The 13080-nt window shown below is 59.4% G+C and overlaps 1 protein-coding gene across 9 annotated transcripts in view; it reads left to right on the top strand.

The window, feature by feature from the left end:
• The window catches only part of ADARB1 (adenosine deaminase RNA specific B1), a 113752-nt gene that overhangs the window by 78643 nt on the left and 22029 nt on the right, over positions 1–13080 (top strand). For all 9 annotated transcript variants that reach the window (XR_004323788.1, XR_004323798.1, XM_032490640.1 and 6 more), the window contains exons 4-7: positions 2617–2731; positions 4573–4741; positions 5443–5591; positions 6622–6790. Coding sequence is in view for 7 of the 9 variants with exons in the window: in XM_032490640.1 (XP_032346531.1) it covers positions 2617–2731; positions 4573–4741; positions 5443–5591; positions 6622–6790 (602 nt within the window). In the remaining 2 variants the exon portion in view is untranslated. The remainder of the gene's footprint in view (positions 1–2616; positions 2732–4572; positions 4742–5442; positions 5592–6621; positions 6791–13080) is intronic.

Below are 13080 nucleotides of genomic sequence, written 5' to 3'. Positions count from 1 at the left end.
TCCCTCAGGAGGGCCCAGAACCTCTCGGGCCTTTGTGTGCAGGGGTCACCTCAGATGGCCCACAGTTCTCAGTTTGAACAGAAGGAAATTGATTTTATTTTGCCTAAAGCAGCCAAATGCAGCATCAGTATAAAGTAACATACTCAAAGTATATTACTGATTTTTTATGAACCAAATAACCGCTTCCCCCGTTAACCTCTTGTTGACATTACCCCCAGAAACTCTTAGTCCGTTTGTAATTTTACAAACGGGTGGCGCTCGTTCCCAAGTGATTTGTTATTCTCGGGTTTACCATTTGCCACATATTTCAACCTGAGTTCAGAATAACGTCCGATGTGACGAGTCTTCCCTCACATCAGCAGTTGTCTGCAAGACAATTGGAGTCACACCAAGTGTCACGAACCCCACGTCTTGGGTGGGGACCGCCGCGCTGGTCTGTGTGTGTGCGTGCATGTGTGCGTGCGCTCACACGTGTGCACGCATGTGTGCTGGCGGCCACTCCCAGGCCTGGCTGTGACTTCCCTGTGGAGCAGCGCCTGGGCTCCTTCCCTGGGGCCGAGTGGAGCTGGCTGGGGAGGGCTCTTCTGAAATCCAGCTGACCGGGAGGGTGTGGGCCAGCAAGGGCTGCCTCCTCCCTGCCCAGCGCCACGTGCCCCTGCTCCACAGGCTGCACTGCAGTTTCTGGAGCTCAGCAGTCCAGGGAACCCCACCCCCCTCTGCTCACAGTGGCCCCCAGGTCCCCCAGGGTCCCCGTGGTAGCTCGGGGTGAGGTTACGTTTTCCCTGGAGGACTCATGGGCGGCCTTCAAAGGATCCGGCCTTGCAGCTTTATTTCTGGGCTCCACTGCCTCCCCACTGGGGATTTCCAAAGGTGCAACCTAGAGTGAGTGAAAGGTCCTCCTGTCTTCCTGGGGGGCCCTTGGAGGACGTGGTTTGCCTGTCCCTGGTCTTAGGATGTTTGCCTTTCTAGTGTTCACTGCGGCTTTAGCAGGTTTAAAAATCAGACGATGTTGCCCGCATGGTGAGCGCAGAGCACTGGGTCAGTGAATTTGATTTGATTGACGTGGCCCGGTGCTCCGTCATGCAGGGTGCAGCCTCGAGCCAGGGCCCCCGCCACCCGTGTCGGGCCGGGAGGGGCTGTGGGTGGCGCGGGTTTGACTTGTGCTGCTCCCTGCGCCCCAAAGTCCGCAGGGAGAGCCTGCCCGGCCCCCTCGGGGTGGGAGGGTGGTCCGACGCCGTGGGTGCCCATCAGCGCAGGCTCCACCCCAGCGGAGGGTCCGACTCGGGCTGAGCTCGGCTGCTCTTCCCTGGGAATTCGGAGCCACGTCTAAGCTTGTGTGGAGCAGACACCTGTTTCCTCTGCTTTCCCTTCACCTCTTGCTGTTTCTACTTCTCTGTCGACTGGAAGGCTGCGTCCCCTCTCCGGTACCCTCACCATCGTGCTGCCACATGCCCGTCCTCTGCCTGCGCGCTCACCGCCTTCCCGGCTCACACTGGGTGCAGAGTGAGGTCCCCGGGCCCCGTCCCCGGGTCTCTGTCCACATCCCGACTGCTGGGGCTCGCTGGTACCTGCTGGTGCGGTGATGGGGAAGGACACCCTGACAGCTGTGTTCTTCCCAAAAAGGCACCATTTAGGACGAGTGACTTTTCTCTTGGTTTTATTAAAGGCCCCACAGGGGGCCCTTGGTTTGGCCGTTAAATTCTCCAGACCAGTGTGGGAGGGCGGGCGCGGGTCCTCACACACCTCCCCTCGGACATCACCTCCCCGCGCGCCCTGGGCCCTCATACCCAAGGTGAGTCGGAGGCCGTGCAGTGGGCGCGTCCGAGGCTGACAGACACGTGTGCTTCTGAGCAGCTCTGCCCATACCGCAGGGCGCCAGCTGAGCTGCTCCAGACGCCCCGTTACACTCTCCCTTTACATGTGTGGCCTCTGCGCACACGTCCCACGTCACTGGATCTAAGTGACAGGTGCCCTGCAGGCTCTGACAGTGCTGGTTCCGAGGACCGAGCCAGGTAACTAGTTTTAGATGTTGAAATAACTGGGACACATGGAAAGGGCCCCTTTGGGAGGCAGGTGCTGTGAGCCTGGTGACTAATGTGATCACTCTTCTGGCCGCCCCTTTCTCTGCCTGTGGTGTCACTGGGAAGACAAGCTCCCCGTCGGGCCAGCCCTGAGCTGGCCGGGCAGCACCTCCTGTGGTGTCACGTCCTCCTGAAGCCCCGTTGCTCAGGGAGTGTGGCCCCAGGGCTCTCGCCCCGACTCAGAGCAGCAGGGGGCTGGAGGCAGGTGACCAGGAAGGCGCTGTCGCCAAGGGCCGGGCTGGTGTGAGGGCGCTTCCCCTGCACGGGGCCTGGCTCCCATGGCCCGGGCTCTGGACTGGCCCCTCTGCAGGGACCCTCGCCCACCCCTCAGGTGTCTGTTTGCAAGGAGTGTTTGGGAGGAGAAACACGGGCACAACCCCACACCCCCTCACACCCACCCACACCCTCATACACATCCTCACCCCCCCACACACACACACACATGCTTGTTTGCCCGACGCTCCTGCGTGGTTTCCGGTGTCAGGCCAGGGAACGTGGCCCTGAAGGGAGCGCTAACCCCCTGCTTGGTCCTCAGGTGTTAGCCGACGCCGTGGCCCGCCTGGTTCTGGATAAGTTTGGGGACCTGACGGACAACTTCTCCTCCCCTCACGCACGCAGGAAAGTCCTTGCTGGAATCGTCATGACGACAGGTAACTGTGCTGGTGGTGCGTCTGCGCGCCTGCCCTCACGCTCAGCAGGGGAATCGCCTCAGCCTGGAACAGCCCTGGGACCCGGCGGGCAGCGCATCTGCCCTCCTTCGGAGTGCCCGCCGCGTGCTCTTACGTGTTTTCCTCAAAGTTCGTCTCTCTAACCTAAGCTTTCCCACTTGGAGAAAGCACTGTGTGTTAATATGAGTCCTGCGATCTTCTGGGAGTGGTCTTGATCTGCTCTGGAAAACTGCAGGAGGCCCCTTGGCTCTTGCCTCATTTGAGAGTAGGACATGGCGGGTTTGCCAGTGATGCTGACGCTGCCAGAACGGCTCCCGGGTGGCTTGGGTGGGGAAGGGAGGGCCCTCTAGCAAGAGCAGAAAATCGGGAAAACATGCTTTGGGATGGCAGAAGCCCTGTTAACGCTTGCCCAAAGATCCCAGCAGCAAAGGAACCCTCCTGCGTCCCCGCCCCACTTCCCAGGAGCCAGCTGTCTGAGCAGTGCCCCGTGGGTCGGTCCAACGAACGGGACCCACAGCCATGGCGGGTGCCTGGATCCTGGGGCGGGCAGGCCCCCCATCACCGTGGGGGCTGAGTCTGGGCCGTCACGCGGGGCCTCTCTTCCTGGAGCATCCACTCGGCCCCGCTGGCCGAGCCTGGACGGCCGCGCACAGGAAGCCGCCCAAGAGGCTAGAGGGCGGGCTCCAGGAGTGGCTGCTCTGTCTACACCCGCTGGCCAGGGGCCCAGCTCTCCATGTAGGTGGCTGCCTTGTCCTTTCCCTGAGGTGCGCTCACCTGTCTGACTGTGACGGGAGTGGCTCTGTGACACTCAGTGCATCCCCGAGGCCCTGGGACACGGCCGCCGCGTGCTCGCCCTGCCCATCTGTGCTCCGGCACAGCTAGAGCATGTCACGGGCGGGGTGGGGCGCTCTGAGCCTCAGTGGGGCCCGTTTGTGTTCCGATGTCCACTGCCTGGGTTCCCTTGTGCGCTCTGCCTCCTACGCCGTGACCGCTTGCACAGGCAGGACTGTCGTTCCCGGGCGAGGGCCTGCGCCCCTCCAGCAGACTGTTTTCATTAGGGTTTGACAGCCTCAGAAGGGGCACCTCACGTCGGGGGGCACGATGCACCGCAGGGTGTGTCTCACTTGGGACCATCTGCTCAGAGCCACGATTTACACCTGAAGTACTTGGCGTGGCGTCAGGCGGCCTGGTTCCAGTCCCAGAATGGACTGTGACCGCCCTATGCCACAGTTCCCTCATGCGCAGAGACAGGAGGGGAACGGGCCTCAGAGGGAGGACGCTGGGGCTGAGTGAAATCCTGCCCAGCGGGCTGCGCGGTCACCGCCCTGTAGCCGCAGGGCCTGTGTGTGGCCTGTGGACCCCTGACTGTCAGGGGGGTCGCTCCCCGGAAGCCCCCCAGTGCTGGTGGGCCTCCCAGTGCAGCTAAATGGTGAGAGGCCCCTGAGCAACACCTGAGTTACCCTGGGCCCGTCCTCCGGCCCCCTTGGTGCCTTGGTAGTTTCGAGGTCGGTCACGGCCAGCCTGTCCACCTCTCCACGGAGCTCCCCACCCGTGTCCGGGGGGACTGTGCACAGAAAGGCTTGCGTTTCAGAGGAGGCTCCTTTCTTAAGTTTAGAATCTTTACACTAAAGAGTCAGGAGGGGTAGCTTCCAGAAATGTGGCAGAGCACGTGCTCAGCGGGAGGCCGTCGTGGCGGCCGGGAGGGGTCAGCGGCTGCGCGAGGATGCTGCCGCCTGCCCCTGCGCCGCACCCCCAGTCCGCGAGGGTGCGCATCCTGCCCTGAGGCTCGGGCCCCCGAAGCATGACTTCTCTCCTGTTTCCAGGCACGGACGTCAAGGATGCCAAGGTGATAAGTGTCTCCACAGGGACGAAGTGTGTTAACGGCGAGTACATGAGCGACCGGGGCCTGGCGCTGAATGACTGCCACGCGGAGATCATATCGCGGAGGGCCCTGCTTCGGTTTCTCTACACGCAGCTGGAGCTTTACTTAAAGTAAGTGTAGCAGGTGAATGCGTCCAGGAAGCTGTTTCTCAAGAAATGCATTTTCCTTCTGTCAGAATGTACTGCAAACTTTTCATCGTTTCTGTAATCATGGAAAAAGTCTCAAAATAGTAACGTTTTAGGTAACGATTTCCTCACGATGCTCAAGCTACAGACTAGGGTTGACTAAATTACAGCACACACGTAACACAAGTGTGCACGCGTGTACATGTGCACACACACGTACTCACACGCAGGCAGCACACATGCACACGTGCACTCACACACACACCTGCATGCACATATGCACGTGTGCATGCATGTCACGTAGTCACGGGTGTCGCCTCTGGGTTCGGAGCTCGTGTTCTGTGCGGCGTGAGCATGGCTGGAACTGAGCTGCCAGTGGGGGTGTCAGTTCTGTGCTGGTCACCGTGCCGGAGCCGCTTTTCCCCACGAGCCGTTTCTTTTGTGTCATCTTCGTGGCCGGCAGCCGTGGACGAGCAGAGGGAACGGTCGCTCGCGTGCTGATGGCGCGTCCTGTCAGTGAGCAGACAGGAGCCGTGTTGCTTGTTAACATATAAAATAAAGAGCCCAGTTCAGGCTGAAACCCCCCATTTTAACACTGGCCTCTGAAAGTCACTGTGAGCTGTGCTAGGCTAAACTTTCGTTGTCAACAGCTTTGAGGTTTATTTTTGCAACTTGTTTCCTTTCAGTAACAAAGATGATCAAAAAAGATCCATCTTTCAGAGGTCGGAGCGTGGAGGCTTCAGGCTGAAGGACAGCGTCCAGTTCCACCTGTACATCAGCACCTCCCCCTGCGGCGACGCCCGGATCTTCTCGCCGCACGAGCCGCTTCTCGAAGGTGGGCTCGGCTTCTGGCGGCCGGTGCTCCCCCAGAGGACCATGCGGGCAGAGCGACCACCATCAGTGCCCTTTCTTTGTGGAGATGCCCACCTTGAATGTGGATCTGATCAGAATGTATAAAAACAGGAGGTTTTTCTTGCCAGCAATTCAGTTAGAAACTGTTAATGACTGAGAATGCAGATTCTGATAAATTAGGAAGTTAGGCTAGACTCGAGAATATTGGACCAAAATTGTTTTCACTGTTTAAACGTGGGCGACGCAGGTCTCTGAGCTGGGAGCAAGTGTCCCCCTTCTGTCTCTGATGAGCTGTGAGTGCGTGTGCGGCTGCGGGCCTGGCCTTCCGCAGCAGGCCGACCGGGAGGGGCCAGCACGCTGCCCTCCGCCCTGCTCTGCTCCCATTCCTGTCGGGGCTTTTGTTTGATGGCTGTTTGCACCCACAGCCCTTCCCACAAGCGCAAGCATTATTTATTCCAAAAAGAACGTCTGATTTCATTATTTTTCTTGATTATAAAAGCAATGCATACCCACTTAGCAAATGGCTAGACATTTTTAAAACATAAGAAGGGAAATTTAACTCACCCCGTATTCGCGTAACCCAGAGATAATGGCTCTGGGTGTTTGTGAACGCGTCCCGTGGGTTCACTTCTGCCGCCCCATAGACGTATTGCTGGAAACTTAACTGTACGGGGAAGAAACACGGCAAATCCCCGCACGTCCATCGCGCAGAGCGAGCAACGGCTGGCATTTTGTCCTGTGTGCTCAGCTCACCTTCAGTGATAGACACAAATCGTTCGGGTGAGATGGAAGCCGTCCTTCCCCAGCCCCTGAGGGGCCCCTTTCCCGGCTTGCTGTGTGTTGCATCGTCCTGTTCAGTTTTGTGTTCTCAGATGGCAACGCGTGTCTTCTGTGCACACAGGGTAGGCGTGCACACAGGGGTGTGTGATTGGCGGGCGTTGTTAGACGTGCTTCTCAGTGAGGTGAGCGACGGCGGCTGTGGCGGAGTCTCTCACCCCATGTGTCTCTTGCAGAACCAGCAGACAGACATCCGAATCGGAAAGCCAGAGGGCAGCTACGGACAAAGATAGAGTCCGGCGAGGGGACGATCCCGGTCCGCTCGAACGCGGGCATCCAGACGTGGGACGGGGTGCTGCAGGGGGAGAGGCTGCTCACCATGTCCTGCAGCGACAAGATGGCCCGGTAAGGCCCTGGCCGTGCGCCGCCCCCGCCCCCGTGCTTCCTCGGGTTCTGTGAAGGATCGACCTTCGAGACAGGTGCTTCAGGGCCACCTTGAGGGCATACAGGCGGGCCTCTGTGGGCCTGTGCTTCTGGGTTTCCACGGAAGCCTCATTACAGAGGCCCCGTGGGTGAAAATCATCGGCCGTTGGCGTCAGAGCGCCACCTCCAGCCCCTCCCCTGGTGCCGGTGGGGTGCGGCTGAGAGTGCCAGCCTCTGGTCTCACACGGTGGCTCCACAGACAACCAGACCCTACCCGCAGGCGAGTGATGAAATCCGCCTCGTTCAGGCAGCAAAAGACACCTTCACGGGTCCTTCACTTAGGAAGTTCCAGGAGTTCTAAGAGCTGTGAGGCAAGAACCCCAGCAGAAGACCAAACGTATGCAAGGGGAAGTAGATTTTTGGTTGTCTGGATGATGAAGTGCACCTTCCTGATAAGTCTCAACGTCACAAAGACTGCGGCTTCGTGGTGAGCTGTGAAGCCGGTCGTGCCCATTCTCCAGCTGTTTGTCCCCCTCCGGGGAGCTGGAGGCTCTTCTGGGCCTTCTGCCCCGTCCTCAGGATCAGCTGTCGACATCCGCAAGATACCTTGCTGGGGTTCTGGCGGGTTCTGTGCTGAGCCTATAGATCTGGCTGCGAAGAGCTGACGCCGTGACAGTGTTGAGTCTTCTGTCCGTGAATACGAGGCAGCTCTCGTTTATTTGGTTGCTTGACTCCCTCATCAGCTTTGTAGTTTCCTTCTATAGGTCCTGTGTATGTTTTGTTAGATTCATACCTAAGTATTTAATTTTCGGAGGTATTAATAATGTAAACAGTACTGCTTTGAATTTCACTTGTTCATTGTCACAACTACTTTTTGATCAAGGCTCAACACCAATTCAGTAAAGAAAGAATAGTCTTTTTAACAAATGGTGCTGGGATAATTGGAGACCCCAACGTGAAAACAGCCAAATGAACTTCACGTTTTGCACCATAGGCAAAAATTAACTCAAAACATGTCATAGACCTAAACGTGCAAAAGTTCCAGAAGGAAACAGGAAACAATCCTGGCACCTGGGATGGGCAGTTTCCCAGATACAACACCAGAAGCACTCTCCATAAAGGGAAAAAACGGTAAACTGGACCTCATCGAGTTAAAAATTACTTCGTTGAAAAACACTATTAAAAGAATGAGAAATAAAGTCACTGACTGGAAGAAAATGTTTCCAAATCATGTGTCTGATAAAGGACCTGGACCCAGGACATGTAAAGACCCTCAAAACCCAACGAGGAGGAAGAACTGTTTAAAGGACGGGCGGAATATCTGAACGGCCACTTCACTAAAGCGATGCCCAGCAGACCTGTGGACAGACGCCGGCGTGGCGAGCCAGCAGGCAGGCCGGCCCCAGCCCTGCTGGGGTGTAAGTAGCGTAGTCACCTTGGAAGACAGTCTGATGGTTTCTTGAAGGTTAAAGGTGCCCCTGCCCAACGCCCAGCTGTTCTGCCGCTCTGCTTCCCGAGGGACGTGGAAGCACGTGTCACGCAGACTCACCCAGGGGCACTCCCAGCGGCGTCTCTGAAAGCGGGAAGCAGCCCAGTGTGTAAACGGGGTGTGTCCGTGCGACAGAACACTGCTCCGGCGAGAAACAGAGTGAACAGCGATGTAGCCGAGCCCACACGGACACGTCGCAGAGCAGTGGTGCAGAGTGCGCGGAACCAGAGTGGAAGGAGTGCTTGCTGTGTGACTCCACGTGCGCAGACGTCTAGCAAATGCAGACCACCTTGCAGGGACAGACAGCAGGCCAGGCGCGAGGGCGGGGCAGCGGGCACGGGGCCTGGGGCAGGGCGTGCGGAGGCTTCGGAGAGCTCGCGGGGCTGTGCACCTCTGCCCGCCTGCACCACGGGCAGGGGCCTGCGTGTCCGACGCCCCCCAGCCGCTTGCGGAGAAGAAATCCCAGGCGAGCGAGAGAACGGTCGTGAGTAAACAACAGAGTGCGAGCAATGGAACAAACGCGCATGAGCGCGAAGAAGGGAACAGCGGCGGGGGGTGGGGGGAGACGGCGTTTCGTGTGCAGCGGAGATGAGCGACCACAGCAGCCAGGCCAGCGCAGCCGCTGCAGGAGCGCGATGGGGCCCCGGGCCCGGCCGTCAGGCCCAGCGGGGGCAGGGGAGGCGGCGTGGCCGGGCGCCCCAGCAGCTGTGAGGGGCGCTACGGACAGCTTCCCTCCCCGCGGGTCCTGAAACTGAGCTGAAGTTAAAAGGTTTTAGAAAAGTGTGCTTTCTTAAAATTGACTCAAGCAAAGCAGAAAATTTGAATGGAATTGTAGGCATTAAAGGTATTAAACCAGTCCCCCACTTCCAGGAAAGAAAGAAGTTGAAGAAACTCAGAGAAAGGAGGTGGCTGTGTAGAGAAATGGCTCTCCCCGAGTCCTCTGCACTTTGGGGGCGGGCAGCTGTCCCCGCTTGTCTGTGTCTAGAGATCAGAAGAACAGGGGAAGAGCCCCAGCTCATACTGCGGGGTGCTGCTGCCTGTGTCCCCCAGCCAGACGGGGCGGGGCGAGGCGGCAGGCCAGCCGCAGTGCAGACAGGCACGCGCACACCAGCTCCAGTAGCACTCGGACTCGTCTGGCCAGGTTTTTCCACGTCTGTAAGTAAAGCAATGTAACTGAAGTCTCATCATTTTTCATAGCACTTGAAGATCTATCCCAACACTCAGGTGGAAGAGTAACAGTGTAAGTCCGGGCGGTGGCAGCAGAAGGCTGCTGTCACGGGGGACAGATCTGGAAGAGACGGCCGGGTGCAGGGAGAACCGCTGATGCTGAGTTTGCCGCTACTTAAAAGGAAGCGTGAACCAAATGGAAGCGTGCTCCTCTCTCACGGGAGAGCACACGCAAAGGCAGGTCACCCAGAGCTGCTGCGCTGGGTCTCTGGTTGCCCGGAGGCCGGGTTCCGGCTTCCCACCCTGTCCATCCTGCATCCTGTCCTCAGAGCCTTCCCAGCGCCCAGAGGTGGCCAGATGCCAGCCTGGGGTCTGAGTCCCTGGCAGCAGAGGGCCCGGTGGCAGGCCGCCAGCTGGCTCTGTGCCCCTGAGCAGCTACGTTTCACCATCTAGAGCCCGGGCAGGGGTCAAGTCTCCCTGCGGAGCAGGCTCGGGGAGCCGTCTGGAGGAGGATGGAGGCTCTGTCGCCCGGAAGGGAGGGAACGCGGGGCCGCTGCTGTGGTCTGTGCTGTGTGCGACTCACGGAAGAGGTGGCATGGTCAGCGTGGGGACCGTGTGCACGCAGGGAACTGAGCCCTCCTCCCGCCCGTGCACGGAAGCATCTTCCAGACAGAGGAGGACCCGGGTGTGAAAAGGGGTGCCCGGCAGCATTTGGAGCCTCCACCTCGGCGGTTTCTCAAACAGGGCACAAGAAACCCAAGTTATAAAGCAAAACATGAATAAATTTGGCTGAATTGAGATTTTAAAACTTATGCACTAAAAACCCCACAGATGCACTATGAATAGAAGGCCACGCACTGGGAAGAGGGTTCTGACACACAGAACCAGCAGGGGGTATAAAGACAGTTCCCGCAGCTCAGCCAACGGCCCTTGCTGGCAGGATGTGACCGTTCTGCCTCCTTGAAATGCGGGCCCCCCCCACCACGCTTGAAAGTCAGGCCTCAGTGATGTGAAGCCTTGAGGTCCGTGTGGACGGTGCCTCATCTCAAGGAGAAGGCAGAGGTGAACAGGGCGGGAGCACAGGGCGCAGGGACGGCTCCTGGCAGGGACGGCGTTGGGACAAGCGCCCAGCCGCTCCTCCTCTCACCCCTCGACTCCAGGGGGCCCCCCCTGCACCCCATGCCGGCTGGCGCCCTGCAGGTCAGCTCAGGTCTGACACCTCCCGGGGTTAGTGCAGACCCCCAGTTTCGGGGCTCACCCACGAGGCTGCGCCTCAGCCACCGGGTGCTGGCATTGGGTGCCCAGGGTCTGACTGGGCTGCACCCCGAGGGTCCCTTGACCCTCCCTGGGTTGAGGACCTTGGTGGAATGGCTCCCAGAGCTCAGGGGAAACCTCCGCTTTAGGTTTACTGGCTGGTTATCTATCAGGGAAACCACCCAGGAAGCAGCCAGTTGGTGGGGGTCCTGGGGGTGCGGGGGGAAGGGGGTGTCCCAGCCCCCAGCTCCTAGCCCTGACCCTAGGGGTCTTCGTGCAGATTGATCGGTTCCTTGGCCCTTGGTGATTAACTCAACCCAGCCCCTCCCCTCCAGGGAAGGGTGGGGGCGGGGCTGAGTCCCAGCCTGCGATCTGTGGCTGGTTTCCCTGGAGACCAGCCTCTCCCTCCTCATTTGCGTAAACTTTGAATCGCTGAAAGAAGCCTGTCATTCAACACCACACCGCCCCTGGCTGGAGGGCGCCCCCGCCGCGCCCCGGTCCCTGCCGAGAGGGCGTGTAGAGTCCCCAGGGAAGGTCGATGGGCAGGCGCCAGGCCAGCTGACCTGGGGCCGTGGGCTCAGGTGAGAAGGGAGGTGCCGTCTGTCCATCCAGTGGGCAGTGTGGCTGAGATGTGGCACGGGAGCTGCATGGGGCGCAGCGATGGGAGGGGCCTGCAGGGACCCACCAGCTCTGCTGGGCCATGAGAGGGAGGGTCCCAGCCTCCAGGCTCTGGGTGCACCCCCACCCCCAGGGCTGCAGCTTGGCTGTTCAGAGCTGTAGGGGGAAAGGGGCTTCCGCTGTGCTGGGGGTAGGCTGGGGTCAGTGCAGGGAAGCCGGATGGGGGTGAGGCAGCAGGACCTGCTCTGAACCCCGTGCTCCAGAGGTAACGTGTAAGGAAGGGGGAGAGCAGGAGGCCGCTCGTGGGTCACGGGGTCGTGGGGTCGGCCAGGCAGGGGCGCAGCACCCCCTGTGCCGGCTTCCAGCTTTGCCTGAGCATGCCCTGTCGCCATCACTGCCCAGCCCTGCTGGGTCTTTCTCCCGGGGGAGTCTCGCCCTCACCGTCGCAGGGCTCGCTGGCGGGAGGCGTGCCCCAGCGGTTCCATCCCAGGGCCTCCGCAGAGCGGCCGGGCTCCTGGCTCCTGCGACGAGGCCTGTGTTCGGCATCTATGGCTTGTAACAACACAGGCTTCTGCCAGATCACGGCTCTGAAGGTTCCCCGGGCGGCTGCTCTCAGCTTCTGACTTACTTGAGAAAGCGACCCGTGCACTTTGTAAGCGCTGAGTTGTCTCCTGCTTTCTCACTGGGCAGGAAAACCAGGTTTTAATTTCCTTGTTAGGGAGTGGGAGGCCTGGGCTGTCGGAGTCAGGACTTACTGCCTGTTCAGCACGTATTTGCTGCTCTGCGTGTACCAAGTGTGCAGCTCCGGTGAATTAAACAGAGACCCTCCGGTGTGGAGCTTCTGTACTTGGGCGGGTTTGGGGGGGGTAAGTTTTGCGGGAAGTTAGCCAACCAATGTGGGGACCAGTTTGGCTCAGGTGATGGCTGCAGACAGAGATGGGGGCGCTGAGGCCAGGGACTGTCTGGGGACTGTGTTCCAGGGTGAAGGGATGGTGGTCAAGGTCCTGAGGGAGCAGAAGGAGCCCGGCGGCCGGAGCCTGGGGGAGGGGTGGTGGCAGGAGGCAGGGAGCTGAGGAATGCCAGGTCAGACAGGCTGGAGGGACTGGGATGGTGTCATTTGGGAGGAAGATGGGGAGTATCGGGAGGTTTCGCACTCAGAGCGGCCTGTCCTGCGTGGGCTGGGCCCCTGGGGCCGGGGGCTGTGGTCACTGGATTGCCCTTGGGAGGGGCGGCGAAGTGGGCAGGAGGTGACCTGACCCGGGATCAGCAGAGGCAGTGGCACCAGCAGCCCCTGATCTGTTCAGAGAGAAAGTCCCAAGGTTTGCTGGCCGCTGGCCTGTGACAGGGATGGGGAGGCGGCCGTGGTCCCAGCCATTTGGCTTGAGCCAGAGCGCGGGCTGACCCCCTCTCGGAGCAGGAAGCATCAGTTCCCATGCGCAGGGGCTCCTTTAGGGCTCCCGTCTTTACTAACGTAATAAAACAGAGATTTGCTTTTCTGGTTGATTTTTCTTGCGAGAAGCGTGGCTTACTGACACCTTTCCCTAAGTGATCTTCAGTAAATGTGTCGTCAAGAGAAACACGGACCAAAGGTCGTCCCAGCTCTAGATGACTTTTAAGCAGGTTTTTCTTTATAAAATGTTTAGCTGCTGAGTCACCCGTTTCCTCTTTGAATGGCTGGCACGTGCACAGAACCCCCAGCACGTTGGTGTCAGCGCGGTGGGGTGGTGAGCCCGAGGCCGCCCGC

This window comes from Camelus ferus, chromosome 1 (assembly GCF_009834535.1).
Source record: "Camelus ferus isolate YT-003-E chromosome 1, BCGSAC_Cfer_1.0, whole genome shotgun sequence".
NCBI classification, from domain to species: Eukaryota; Metazoa; Chordata; class Mammalia; order Artiodactyla; family Camelidae; genus Camelus; species Camelus ferus.
Note: the sequence above shows the minus strand (reverse complement) of the source record. Positions and strands in the feature narration are given on the sequence as shown.